Source organism: Mesoplodon mirus (genome assembly GCF_964341445.2).
Source record: "Mesoplodon mirus genome assembly, chromosome: 2".
NCBI classification, from domain to species: Eukaryota; Metazoa; Chordata; class Mammalia; order Artiodactyla; family Ziphiidae; genus Mesoplodon; species Mesoplodon mirus.
This window is the reverse complement of record NC_138977.1, coordinates 222,869,928-222,884,877: the sequence shown is the minus strand read 5'-3', so window position 1 is coordinate 222,884,877 and position 14,950 is coordinate 222,869,928. Positions and strand designations below refer to the sequence as shown.

The 14,950-nt window shown below is 47.8% G+C and overlaps 1 protein-coding gene across 6 annotated transcripts in view; it reads left to right on the top strand.

Moving 5' to 3' along the window:
• Window positions 1–14,950, top strand: part of CPXM2 (carboxypeptidase X, M14 family member 2) — a 128,865-nt gene that overhangs the window by 86,718 nt on the left and 27,197 nt on the right. For all 6 annotated transcript variants that reach the window (XM_082636031.1, XM_082636034.1, XM_082636036.1 and 3 more), the window contains exons 5-7: window positions 256–340; window positions 1,322–1,472; window positions 11,198–11,286. In XM_082636031.1, the coding sequence (XP_082492157.1) occupies window positions 256–340; window positions 1,322–1,472; window positions 11,198–11,286 (325 nt within the window). The remainder of the gene's footprint in view (window positions 1–255; window positions 341–1,321; window positions 1,473–11,197; window positions 11,287–14,950) is intronic.

The window sequence follows — 14,950 nt, the reverse complement described above, 5'->3', positions numbered from 1 at the left end:
GTATGAGACCATTTAATGTTTACATTAATATTTTAAGCTTGGTGCTTTTATAATTCCCATTTCGTGGATGAATAAACTGAAGCCTAGATGGGTCAGTTACCTGGCCAAGGCCACAAGGAGGGTGAGCAGTGGGGGCCAGGGTGGGACCCAGTGCTGTCCACCTCTGGGACCTGCTTTCTCTATTGTCGCACCTCTGCACGGAAGAGGGAAGCATTTTTAAGTGCATAGTCCCAATGGTGTTTTATTTTTTCTTAGGAGTGACTGGGTAACCTCCTATAAGGTCATGGTGAGCAATGACAGCCATACATGGGTCACTGTTAAGAATGGATCTGGAGCCATGGTGAGTCTCTTTTCCCTCTGACCACGCCCTTGGTGTCTGGTTGTGCAGGGCTTCGCAGAGGCAGTGGACACCCGACCAGTGTTTGCACCCGGATGTTGCCTGGTTCTGTGTCAACCCAGACCAGCCATCCAGTCTGATGGATAATGACCCCCTTTCTGTACCCTGAAGCTCGGAACCAAGTGGCCCACATTTAGGGCTCAAATTCAGAGCTGCTGGAATTCAGTCTCTTCCACAAGTCACAACTCAGCCCTGGAAGGTCAGCGGCCCATGGGGAATGTTGGGGCCTGCACAGCTAGTCAATTATAGTAGTTCCTGAACTTTCTTTAACGACTCTGGTCTTTCAGCTCCACGCTTCCCTCCGGGTTAGCCAGTTCCGATCTTATCACCCTCTTCCTCGGGTTCTCAAGTGCAAGTTCCAAACATGGCACCCAGTGCCTTCCAAGATCTGACTGCAGCTTCCATTTAACCTCCTTCATCATAGTTACCGTGCCCCCCACCCCCCCCAACCCTGCACACACTCGTCTGTGTTCCAGTAACAGGGAGACGGTTGCTCTTCTCTTGAATCCCATCTCTGGGCTTCTCCAGCCATTGCTTCCTTTTCTTTACAATCCCTCCCATCCCTACACATCTAAAGAGTTTTCCTTCAAGGCCAATTCAAATGGCACCTCATCCCTGAAGCTTTGCCTGGTCCTCTCCTTCTTCTGACATCCCAGAGCTTTGTGGATGTCTCTTTGCCATGGCACTAATAGATTTCACCTATGACATCTAAATATAACACCCCTCCTCCTCCCTGCCTCCCCCACTAGACTGGGGCTTCCTGAGGGCAGGGTCCAGGCCTGATCCATTTCTCCTTCCCCCTCGATGCCCAGCTCACGTTAGGTGTTGCTCGAGATCTTGTGGAATGAGTGAATTACTGACTCTTCCATGCCCTGATAATCAAGCTCTAAAAGATTCTCTTTTTTTCCCCTTGTGCATAAATAGATATTTGAAGGAAACAGTGAAAAGGAGATCCCTGTCCTCAACGAGCTGCCCGTCCCCATGGTGGCGCGCTACATCCGCATAAACCCACAGTCCTGGTTCGATAATGGGAGCATCTGCATGAGGATGGAGATCCTCGGCTGCCCGTTGCCAGGTGAGTCTGCCCGTGCTTCCTGCAGGGCAGGAGTGCTGACGGAGCACAGGTGGTTAGCCAGCAAGGTGACTAAAAATAAGCCACACAACCTTTTTCTCATGTAAAAAAATACCACATCTATTGCAGAATATTTAGAAAACAGAGGTAAACCAAAAGAAAATAAATACAAATCTCCCATAAACCCACTCAGAAACACCATGAACGTTGGGTGTATTAAAGTAACATGTCAGCTGTGGTTTTGCCTACCGGGATTTTAAGATGATATATGTTGCAAGGTTGAAAATTCACTCAAAGCTACTACTCAGAAGCAGGCAGAAAAAAAAAATTAGATAACATTTTTTTTTGGTAACACGTTTAATTGCCCTTGACTGCTCCTGCTACACTGGGTAGAGGAGATGGTAGGAATTAATTTTAAACTTGACCATGTACACAGTCTCTCTGTAAAAGTAACTTCGCTTGGATGCCTGTGTCTTTGGGTAAATGCTTGCTCCTTTAGGCTGTGTTCCCCTTGCCCTGTCTTCACATCATGGTATCTGGGTGCAGCCCCAGAGTGACAGGAAGATGGGGGCTTGAATTCACATGTGGACCCTTGCTGATGTGTGCTCTGGACAGGCTGATCTTGTTTGGCTTGCTGCTCTGTTGGCCTTTCAGAACTTACGAGTTTGTGTGCATATGGAGCCTTATGTGGCAGCCTCTTCATCCTGTCCAGACATCTCCAGGGAAGGAAGCTGGCCTCCAGAACATTCCTAAGGCCCTTCACTAGGGCCTCTAGGAATCTCCACTTTCCTGTCCGCCCACAGTCAGGCCATAGGGAACAAGGAGCACAGCTTCGGGTTATCTCTCCTATACTTTCTCTCCAGGAAAGCCTCAGCTTTCTTGTCTAGTGAGAGAGTCAGGCCTTGCTACCTCTGGATTCCCCCTGCCAGGGGGAAGGGTACCACCAGCTCTGATGTCTGAGGTGCTGCTATATCCGTCACGCTATTTCTATAGCCATCCCACCCCCCACACTGTGAACTTACAGTTACTGAGTTTTTGGAGCATATTTCACGTCGTTTATTGCTTTTCCCTCAATCCCGTAATATCCATGATCTTGCTTTGCCAGGTATGAATTTATAGAACACACGCTCTGTATTGGTGAGAAAGATGGGTCTACCTACCTACCTACTTACCCTCACACCAGACAGATTCTTTGTTATATATTTGTGCTTACTAGACGGCAAGCTTTTTTCATGTCATTAAAACTATTAGAGACCATCTGTCTTGTGGATGCTTTTATCCTAGTTTGTGGACAATATCTCATGTTTTCAAACTGCCTCTTATAGTTAGAAGTTGAGTTGTGTCCAGTGTTTTGATTCTCTACAGAATCCCACAGTGAGTATCTTTGTTTCTGTGTCATTGTGCGCGTCCAAAACTATTGTGTAAATTATGGGATTGTTGCTCAAATGAGGTTACGGTGGCTGGGATTGCTGGTGGAAAGGAAGTATGTGTTTCCAAGGATGATCCAGAGAGAATGTTGAAGGCTTCCCAATTTGGGATCTGGGCCTCCTTTTGTGGCTGGTTCAGCCTGGGATGACAGTCACCTGCTGCCGCCCAGGGCCTGCTGGGCTTTCCTGAGTTCACTGCGTCTGCAGGCACAGATGTAGGCGGGGGTCTGGGAGGCCTTGTTTGTGCCAGGTCACTCAGCACAGCCTTGGTCTGCTTGCTTTAAAAAGCAGGGTCACGGTTTCTCTCTGAGGGCGGGAATTCATCTGTTGCTGGTAAAGGGCAAAGGGCAGCCTGTGAGAGTCTCATGAAATAAATATTTTCCTGTTAAGTTATTCTTGGTGTGTGTATGTTTGAAGATAGGTCCTGGGAGCAATTTAAACACAAAGACAGAATTACAGTGTGAAATCTGGATGGGTTTCAAGTATGGACTTGGAATGGTTCTATTTTCCAACCCTGAATACTTAGGGCCATTTTTCTTCTAGAAGTTACTTAGCAGTCTGCCCAGAGGGGAGCTGGCCTTTGTGCATGCCACCCGGTGGTGGTCACATCTGAGGGCCTGGGGTGGCACAGGGGCCCCATGTCCATGTGGGTAATTGAATCTTGCTCAGTTGCCTTGTTGTCGACACAATTCCTTTGTGCAAGTTAACGAGGCCAAAGGCAGGGGTGACCCAAGCAACTCAGCCACTCAAACCCAAGGTGACTTCGTGCTCTACATGCAACCACCCAGAGTCTCTTCTTCCTGGAACTCGTGTTTATGAAAAATTCATTTACCTTTGCTTCTGCTGCTTCTCTGTTCTGTCCTCCCGGTCTTCCTGTGGACTCTCAGGAGGAAGCAGAGGACGGGGAAGATTCTTTTTAAGTCTTCATGAATAATGTGTCCAGAAATTTTTGAACTAGAAAATGAATTACCCTATACCACGGTCTATTAATAGGATTTTTAAAGCTCATAATGAATAGAAAAGGGGGAGTGTTGTTTAATGGTAATAGTTTCGGTTTTGTAAGATGAGAATGTTGTAGAGATCTGTTTCTACAACAGTGTGAATATATGTAACACTACTCAACAGTACTCTTGAAAATGGTTAAAATGGTAAATTTTATGTTATGTGTGTTTTACCATGATTAAAAAAATTTTTTTAATTCAAACAAATCTTTTAAATGTTGTTCATCTTTTTAAAAAGTGAACGGAAGTCCTCTTCCCCAAATTTGAATGGACTTGTCCATTTTGGACTAAGGATCTATGCATATCGGAAACTCTGGGGAGAGCTTCTTAAGATACATTTTTAATAATGAAGAATTCAGGTGAAGACACACGCCAGCTGACTTGCAGATCACAGCCTTGGTGGTTTCCAGGTATTTTGCTGTTGCAAACAACACTGAAATATGCTCTGCCTGGTTCAAAAAAGAGCTCCATTGTTCTGCACACGATTTCCCCACGGGTGACAGGACTGTGCCCAGGGTCCTGGGAAATAGCCCTGCAGGGCAGGGGGTGGCAATGCTTGAGCCCCTGGTGCTGGTCTGCAGCTTCTATTATGAATGTGAGACTCTGACCTCTTTGGGGAAAGTCTTCACTCCTCCCACCTCGTCTTCCTGGCCACCAGGTCTGAGCAACTGTCCTCTCTCTGCACAGCGCCAAGGGGTCCAGGGTCTTGAATTCGGCCCAGAGGAGCTTGTGGTGAGCTGTACAAAGATCTGTGGAAAGGAGCTTGTGTCCCTCAAGCATGGAGGAGCTGCTAAAGGGCAGTGCCCCTGAATCATTCCTTTGGGCGGGCCAGGACCCGTTGAGATGCTGTGTCTCCTTTCTCTGAATACACACACCCTCCATTCATAAGCCACTGAGAAAATGTTTTAACTGTAAAACCACCACCAATCTCGCTGAACTGTAATAATGTTTCAGCCTGCCCCACCCCCTCTTGACAATTTGTATAAATTGGGGGAAGGATGGGTTCTATTGCATCAGCATAGCTGCAAGGACCTTTTAAATCTATTTGCTTTACTACCTTCCACTTTTCTTCACCAAGTCAGGCCACACTCCCCCCAAAATTCATGTCCACATGGGACCTCAGAATGTAACCTTTTTTTGGAAAGAGGCACTTTGCAGATGTGAGTAGTTACGATGACATCATACTGGATTAGGGTGGGCCTTAAATCCAATGGCTGGTGTCCTTAAGAAGAGAAAACAGAGCCACACAGGGAGAAGGCATGTGATGACCGAGCCAGAGATTGGAATCGTGAGGCTACAAGCCAAGGATTGCTGTCAACCACCAGAAACTGGGAAGGTACAAGGAAGCATCTTCTCTGAGAGCCTTGAAAGTGCATGGCCCTGCTGACAGCTTCATTTCAGACTCTGTCCTTCAGAACTGTGAGAGAAGAAATTTCTGTTTCAAGCTACCTAGTTTATGACACTTTGTCATGGCAGCCCTAGGAAACCAGTACACTAACAGATCCAAAGATGGCATAATGTTCCATAATTATCCTCAATCCTGAGGATGTGCTTTTCATTTACCACTCACTCCACCCTACCCTCCGTTCTCTGTTCTGCCATAGTGATAGGGTAATAACATCACAGCATAAAGTGGGCCTCTTCTCAGAGGTCACCTGGGCCCTAGAAAGTGCTATCTTTTTGTAACTAGCCCTTTCTAAATAACTTGATTGGAGTATCCATCCATCCATCCATCTGTTCATTCCTCACTCATTCATTCATGTATCAAACGCTTCGGGAGCACCCGTTCTGAGTCAGGGCCCAAGGATGCTGAGATAAGATGCCACAGTTGCTGCTCCCAGAGCTCTCGCTGTCCAGTGGGGGTGGCGTGGCGGCATCTTTTCCCCAGTGAATCCCTCTCAATTCAGGGGGCTCCAGTCTTGCTGGCTGCAGCCTGTCCCCCCTGTCGCAGAAGGCAGCTTGCCCTTCTGAGTTTAAATAAACGTGTGATTTCTCTTCTTGTCCAACTGTCTGACGTTGATTATCTTAGGAAACTGTATAAACAGCAACACTCTTGAAAATCGTCTTTCCTGACAGTTTCTCCTGTCAGTCAGGCCACAGATTGGCCCTGGGACTTCCTGGAGAAGGTGCGCCAGCCAAGAAATCAGAGGGTTTCTTGGACTCACGCGAGCAGCGTGGTGGAGATGCTATGCTGTAGGGTTATGTGAGGTGGGGCGGCAAGGAAATAAGCATGAATGATGTGCTGCTCCCTCTTTGGAGCCACGTGGAGCTGTGGGTTTGATGCTTGCACTGACAGTAATGACCTAAGATCATAATGGGCTCTGCCTGGGGGTCGATGTCTCCCCCTTGCCCCTTTTGGAGTAACCTTGTCCTAAGAACAGTCAGATGGCGCTGGACAAGTGCGACTTCTTCTCATTAGGGGGCCACCTCTTTGCAGAAGGGGTTTGGTGCTGTTTGCATTTGGTACCAGGTCATCTGTGCTCAGGGCTCTGTGCTGGGGGTGTCGGGGCTTCAGGAGGTCACAAGGCCACAGTGGTGGGCATTTCCTTGGGTGAGGGGCTGGCCTCATGGCAGGGAAAGAAAGATCTGTGGTGGCTGCGTTTCTGGTATACTCCTTAGTCCTCAGAGAGCACTTGGAGACCAGCAATATTTTTTTAAATGAGGTGAAATCCACATAACATACAATTAAGCTTTTTTTTTTTTTTTTTTAATGTTACGCAGGCCTTTCACTCTTGTGGCTTCTCCCGTTGCGGAGCACAGGCTCCGGACGCGCAGACTCAGCGGCCATGGCTCACGGGCCCAGCCGCTCCGCGGCATGTGGGATCTTCCCGGTCCAGGGCACGAACCCGTGTCCCCTGCATCGGCAGGCGGGCTCTCAACCACTGCGCCACCAGGGAAGCCCCAATTAAGCTTTTTTAAAGCATACAGTTCAGTGCTAGTATATTCACAAGGTTGTATGATCACTGGCTCTTTCTAGTTTCAGAACTTTGTCATGGACCCAAAACCAACCTGGACCCACTGAGTAATCGCTTCCGGATCCCCCTCCACGGGGGATCTGCAATGTCTCTATGGATTTGCCTGGTCTGGATAAAGCATGTCATGAGACTATAGATTGTAGACTGCAGTGAGCCCCCTTTCCAGGAAAGATAGCCTTTCCTCTCCCAGCTGAGCACCCGCAAAGCAAGGTCCCAACCCCCAAAGCAGTAAACAGCTGAGCAGAATGGTCCGAGAATGGTGGTGTTCCCTTGGATGTCCAGTCATGGGGTTTGGTCTGCATAGTGTAGTGAGCTGATGCCAGATTTGGGGTGAGAATAGCGAGTGTCCACATCAGCGAGGAGATGGGAACGTTCAGGTGTGGACTCGTTTCCAGGGCTGCCATAACTAAGTGCCAAAAACCAGGTGGCTTAGGATAACAGAAAGTCATCGTCTCACAGTCCTAGAGGTAGAAGTTTGAGATCAAGGTGTAGCAGCGCTGGTTCCTTCTGAGGCCATGAGGGAAAGTCTGTCCCTTGCCTCTCCCCCAGCTGCTGGTGGTTTGCTGTCTAATTTTTGACATTCCTCAGCTTGTTAGATGCATCACCCCCATCTCCGCCTCCACTGTCACATGGTGTCCCCTGCATGCTTCTCTCCGTGTTCACATTTCCCCTTTGGATAGACACAGTCATAATGGAATAGGGCCCACCCTAAGGACCTCATGTCAACTTGATTAGCTCTGTAAAAACCCTCTCTCCAAAGAAGGTCACGTTCTAAGGTCCTGGGGATTAGGACTGCAGCATATCTTTTTGGAGGGGGGCCATCATTCAACCCAAAGGAGGCTTAAGGAGTAGACCCGTTGGGACCGAACAGGACTTTGAGGCACCGAATAAGAGAAGTCATGTTGGGAAGGCAGTTTTAGACTCCATGTGCCCCATCTGCAGTTTGTCTATTCCCATTACTAAGGTGTTCCAGAAGGAATCAGCTGGTTTTCAGTACGTCTGATATATGAAACCGGCCACATGAAAGGAAGCAGGAGACTGATTCTCCAAAGTTCCATCTGCAAGGATAAAAGCCTTGCAGACTAAATCCGGACTTCTGTTTCAAATGTCGGAGGTCCTACTCAAATTAACTTGGGAGGGGTGGGGGGAGAAGGAAACTTTTAGCTCACAGGAATGAAAATTCCCGGGGTAGATCTGACTCTGGCTTCAGGTAGGAGTAGGTCTGCAACCTCAGGGCCTCTTGGTGCAGTCAGGGCTCCCGTCCTCACCACCGTGCAAGCAGGAAGCTTGGCCACTAACACCCCAAACTCATCCACCATGTGAGTGATGCCAGCAGGAGACCCTCGTGGGGAGGAGATCTGGGAGGGGTCTTCTTATCAGCCCAGCTTGGATCCTGGGACCATCTCTGAGCCAGTGGCTGTGACCAGAGGACGTGTGTTTTCATTGGCTGAACCTGGGTCACACGCCCATACCTGTGAGTGCTGGGCAAGGCTATTCCATTGGAAGCATCTAGAATAGATTCCCTACAGGAGACTGGGATTCTTTTGTCCGCAGAAGAGAGAAGGGGACAGTGGGTTTGGCTGACTAACGGGGTGGGTTTGTAGACTATGGGCCCCAGGGAGGGGCGGGCTTGGTTCTCACTCCTTACCTACAGTGTTGGGGCCCTGATAGGTTCTCAATAAAACTTTATCCAATCAGAATAAGTGGACAAGTTTAGAAGTATTTGTTCGAAAGGTGGAAGACTGAAGGTTGTGAAAATGTTCGCCTGTGGTTCTGAGTCAGTTCTGGAACTTGTACCCATATCCTCAGATTGATTAGTCTCAAGGAAGGAAGGATGTTGCCAAACATGGGGATCTTTGTATGTTGAGTTCTGAGTTTTTCTTCAATCCTTTTTAAGAACCTTGAAGGCATAACTTGCGTTTGAAGACAAAAGGGACTTTTCAAGAAAAGTCTTGGAAAGAGGCCCCTGGGACTTGGGGGCGGGGTGTTGAATAGCTCTAAGGAATCAGCAGGTGGGTAAATTCAGTGTAATGTGAAAATGTGCTTTACCTTGGCTTTGAAACATACAGATTTGGACATCAAAGGGCAGGAGGCTTGCTGGAGGGTACGGTCAGCCTGCACTCCCCAAAGGAGAGAGCTTGGAACATAACTGGGGGCCTTTGCTGAACCTGAACTACTTCTGCTTTCTTTCTGGAACAGAATGCCAGTTTGCCCCCTATCCACGTTATTTCTTTTTCAGTGGTGACTATTTGTTTCTAATAGTGTTACTGGAAAACCTTCTGTGCATATTAAACACCGAGTCGTTTTTGGAGCGTGGGTCTATATGTGATTTTCAGCGTGCCGCATGTGGCCGCAGTTCTCAAGGGTGAAGCCAGTCTTCAAGGGGCCCTCGGCAGGTAGGTTCCAGGTGGCCGTCACGCCAGGTGGCTGTGGATTGCAGACAGGCAGCCAGCTCACGTGATTGCAGATGTGTGGGATGTGCACCGCGGACCTCAACCCTGCTGGCACTGCGCTCAGTACTTTAACATGGTGCTTCTCAAACTTCTGGATTTCTTTAAATGTGGATTCGGACTCAGTAGGCGTAGGCTGCGTCTCACAAGCAGCCAGTGATGCTGGTCTGTGGCCTTGTTTGGTATGAATGAGGACTCCCTGCTCCTAATACCACTGGGAGCTGGTGTTCGTCCTCCCATCACCCGCCACCGCCATCACCTCCAGAATTATCCCTTGAACCACTTGGATCAAACAGCAGCGATGGTTCCAGCTTTGCTCGCGTGGTTCCGGAGTTAGTAGGTTAACTTGTCTGAAGCCCCATGTGCTCTCTGCCTTGGGGAGGCGTCCGAGCTGACCAGGATTTCTGACTGCACGGAGCTGGGGCTGGAGATGGCGAGCCTGGCTGAGGCTCTGTAAGCCTCCGACTTTTTGTCAGGTCAGGAGAGGGCCCGCTGAACGGTCCCTCCCCCCTCAGCCTCCTTCCAGCTCTTCCTGTTCCCTTGCCCCTCCTTTCTTCTGAGTGCTCTTTGTCTTTGTAGTTATATAAACGACATCGGCTTATAGGAATGAAAGAAAAAAGCCAATTTATCTGGAAGAGAATTAAGTCAAGAGCGGACATCTCCTCTCCAGTCCTCAGGGGTCACCACTGCTAATGCACCCTGATTATGCCTGTTAGGGTGCTTCCGCTCCAACAACAGAAACCCCAGCTCCCACTGGCTTAGCAGTTCAGGGAATTCTTTTTTTTTTTTTTTTTTTTTTTTTTTTTATTTATTTATTTATTTATTAACTTTCATTTATTTATTTTTGCTGTGTTGGGTCTTCGTTTCTGTGCGAGGGCTTTCTCTAGTTGTGGCAAGCGGGGGCCACTCTTCATCGCGGTGCGCTGGCCTCTCACCATCGTGGCCTCTCTTGTTGCGGAGCACAGGCTCCAGACGCGCAGGCTCAGTAGTTGTGGCTCACGGGCCTAGTTGCTCCGTGGCATGTGGGATCCTCCCAGACCAGGGCTCGAACCCGTGTCCCCTGCATTAGCAGGCAGACTCTCAACCACTGCGCCACCAGGGAAGCCCACAGGGAATTCTTTATCTCAGGTGATTGGAAGTCCCAAGGGGGGTTGATGGGGATCTAGGGTTGGTTCACTCAGTAGCTATTGAGGTTCTTTCTGTCCCCTACTCTGGAGAGATTCTCACTCACTCCTCTGTGCCATTAAAGTCCTTCCCTTCAATCTAGACCAATAAGAGTGGCCAGCAGCGCTATGTTCTGATTGGCTTAGACCAGTCATGTAGGACTCCTGGAGCTTAAGGCATGAGGTCAGTTTCCTAGAAGTGGAGAAGTGGGGATTCCCAGACAACACAGGGCTTCTGTTAGGAAGGATGAAAGTGGACTGCATGCTGGGCAAGCAACTGTTAGCGTCCACCCCACTTCTGAAAATTTCCATGCAATTGTGATATTCATTCATTCATTCGTTCACTTATTCCTTCCTTCATTTAGTGTGACTGTTTGCCAGGTACTAACAATAAACCAGTGAGGGAGGTACCAGTGTCCCCCTGTTTAGGGGTGAAGACACTAAGGAAAAACTGCTCTAGTGACTTATCCAAGGTCACGCAGCACACAAGTAGAAGAGACTGGAACCCAGGCATTCTGGCTCCAGGCCCATGCTCTCCCCACTGGGTAGTTCTGACTGTTAAGATGCTTCTCGAAAGTTGGTTCTCTCTCCTCTGTGCGAAAGTTAGAAGCTGGAGGTTGAGCTGTGTTCCCACACAAATCAGGCACCTAACACAGCCACCGCAAGTAACAGAATAATGTGAATGAACTCAAAACCATATTTCTGTCCCTAGATCCAAATAACTATTATCACCGACGGAATGAAATGACCACCACCGATGACCTGGATTTTAAGCACCACAACTATAAGGAAATGCGTCAGGTAAGATCCAGGTTTGTCAAAGAGAAATCTCTCCTGTGCCCGGAAGCACATCGGTGTTTGTTTTTGTGCTTTTATGGTTTGTTGAAGCCACAGGAAATGCTTGTCGTTTCGAGGCTGAGAATGCCTTGGGGTTCAGGTGACCAGAGGAAACCTCCCTCGCCAGCAAGTGATTGAAGCAGAATTCGAAGCCAAGCTTTCTGATTTAATACTATACTTCTTCCACCTACACTGTTGGTGGACATGTAAATTGATGACAGCCACTATGGAAAACAGTATGGAGGTTCCTTAAAAAACTAAAAATAGAGCTACCATATGATCCAGTGATCCCATTCCTGGGTATATATCCAGAAAAAAATGAAGACTCTAGTTTGAAAAGATTCATGCACCCAGATGTTCAATAGCCAAGACATGGAAACAACCTAAGTGCCCATCAACAGACGATTGGCTTAAGAAGATGTGGTATATGTATATACAAAGGAATATTAGCCATAAAAAAGAATGAAATAATGCCATTTGCAGCCACATGGGTGGATCAAGAGAATATTATACTTACTGAAGTAAGTCAGAGAAAGACAAATATCATATGACATCACTTATGTGTGGAATCTAAAAAATAATACAAATGAATCTATATGCAAAATGGAAACAGACTCACAGACATAGAAAACAAACTTATGGTTACCAAAGTGGGAAGGGAGAGGGGGAGGGATAAATCAGGAGTACGGGATTAACAGATACAAACTGCTATAAATAAAATAGATAAGCAACAAGGATTTACTGGATGGCACAGGGAATTATAGTCAATATTTTGTAGTAGCCTATAATGGAAAATAATGTCCTATATATATATATATATATATATATATATATATGTATATAAAACTGAATCACTTTGCTGTACTCCTGAAACTAACACAATATTGTAAATCAACTATACTTCAATTTTAAAAAATACATCGCTGTGTGTTTGAGTGGTATCACTGATTTAAGGACAATAGTCATGTGCAGAGTCGAAGAAGAAAAAGAATCCAGAATAACACGGGTAATAGTAATAGCAGGAAGCTCTCACATATGAACTATGTCAATTTCCCTGCATTAGGAATTTACCTATGTTAACATGGTCAGTCTCTCTAACCACCCTAGAAGTGCAGGACTGTTGTTGGCCTTGTCTTACTGATGGTGAAACTGAGTCACCGAGGGGCTAGGTAACACTCCCCTTGTTATTCTGATTCTCTGATTCTCGGTATTAGAATCACTGGGGGAAATTTGGAAAAATACCTATACTTGAAACCTGCCTCTGGCCAATTAAAGCAGAATCCTGAGGAAAAGGGACTGGGGAATCTAAATTATTTAAAGCTCTCCTTGTGATTCTAATATACAGGCAGGTTTCAGAACAGCTGGCTGATACCTTATGGCTCTCAGTGCTTTTAGACTGTTAGGAGGAGAAGACGTCCCAGATGAGATGGTCCCCAGATTTAATGACAGAAACCAAGTAATCCTAAGCTATTGAAGCATCTGTCTAGTGGGTGCAGAAGGGAGAAGAGACCAAGAATTTTTTAGGACAGGCTAAAAAAGCAGCCCTATGCTGAGTGCTTTGCCTGTGTAATCCTGTGCAGCGTCCCCCCCCCAAGCCTGGTGCTAGAAAGCGCGGGGAAGTGTTGGCAAATGAGAAACTCTTAGACATGTAAGAATCTGTTGGAGGAGGAGGAACAGAGAAATGTACTCACAAATATGTTTAATGAACAAGCATTCACCAAAGGCCAAAGTAACATGGCTCAAAGCGAGGGCTCATAGTTGCTGAGGGAGCGGTACCAGCCACGCGGTACAAGGGCAGGAGACTTTCCTGAGGTCGGAGCAATGAGGCTTTGCCACGAGGGCTCTCTGCTTCATCCCAGGGAGTCAACAAAGCCAGTTAGTCTCCATGTCATTTAATTTGAGACACACACAGCTGCTTCCAGGCACCTGTCGGCACAGACTTGGAGGTGGGATGTGCTAAAGAAATTGTCTTGTGGTCTTGCTCTGCAGAAGTCAGGATAATGTGTTTGGACTTGAGGTCTGTGAGTCATCCCTGCTGCACTCCATTTTCGGGTGTTTATGTGACTGCTCACCGTTCCGTTTTATGAAGCACTCGTGTCTTAACACAGCTTTGCTCAGCGGGCGTCTCGGGACATCTTTTTGCCCAGAAATTAGGCAAATAGCAACTTGGTTGGTGCAGTTAGTGTCAAAAGCAATCTATCTAAATGCATTTAAAATGAGCTCACTGCGCAGAGAGTGTGGCATCTTTAACTAGTTGTCCCGCATGGAGAACGGAGGTCCTTCTCATATGAGGAGAGCTAATGGATGTGCTTCATTACCCTGGGGGACTCTGGTCCCCATCACTTGGTAGATGTTAGAGCTAAGAGGAGCCCGAGAAAGCAATGCAGCCCCTGCAGGGGACACTGGGGGACCACTCCGATCTCTCAGGGCCCTGCAGCACTCAACTGGAAACTGTCCGAGGTTGGGCGTTGGGGGCATCTATCAATCCTGAAGAGTGTTCAAGCCAGAAGTGATTTGCCATTTGGACTCCTGGCTCCTGGGGATGGGAAAGAAGCCAGCACTTTTTAGCAATTCCCTGTATGGAGTCTGCTAGATTGTTGTAGAAATCTTTCTACTTCAGGGGGAAAAAAAAATGTTAGTTAATCCTAGTATATTGCGAAAGACATTTACAAACAACACAGAAATGAGGAGCAGAGGCAGGAACAGGAAGAGAAAACAGAAGAGCTGTTGCCTGGAGGGGAAATCATGAGAATGTGAGCGACCAGCGTGTGTGAGAATTATTTCTGGAGCACTGACTTATCAACCACCGTTCTTGCGCAAATGCTGATATTATGATGCAGATTGAGTTAATTGTTCTGAGCACTGAGGGCCTTCCCAGTATGAGTCACCATTCATAATTGCTCAGTCATCTCTGTGTCTACTGTACGTTACCTTTCTCCGTCATTTGGGACCACGAGGGCAGAGACTCTGTCATTTTATCTTAAATCCATAAAGTGTACTGGATAACTGTACTTTGTTTGTTTGTTTGTTTTGTTTTGTTTTTGCGGTACGCGGGCCTCTCACTGTTGTGGCCTCTCCCGTTGCGGAGCACAGGCTCCGGACGCACAGGCTCAGTGGCCATGGCTCATGGGCCCAGCCGCTCTGAGGCATGTGGGATCCTCCCGGACCGGGGCACGAACCCGTGTCCCCTGCATCGGCAGGTGGACTCTCAACCACTGCGCCACCAGGGAAGCCCGAGGCCTCAGTCTTGAGTCTGAGAATCGGGAGGCCTTTTCCAGGAGCAGGGCTGTGTTCGGGGAGATCCTTCTGGCAGTTGTATGGACAGTAGACTGGTGAGCTCTGTCCCTGTCCCAGGAGAGGGACCTGCCGGGTCTGAAGAAGGATAGGGGGAGGGGTTTCTGAGGGGGACTGACCAGTCCTAGGATTCCCCAATAAGTTGGAGAGAGAGAGGGTTCCGGTGTGCTTCCCAGGGCCTGCGATACCATCCACAGCGGGAGAAAAAGAAGTGGTTTTGGGGAGAGGTTAAAAAGATGGGACTTTAGTTGGGCACCTGCTGTTGTCAGGTGCCAAATGCTCAGGAAATTCTGGCTGGTAGGAGCGTGTGGCCTGAGGCGGTAGAAGGGAGTCC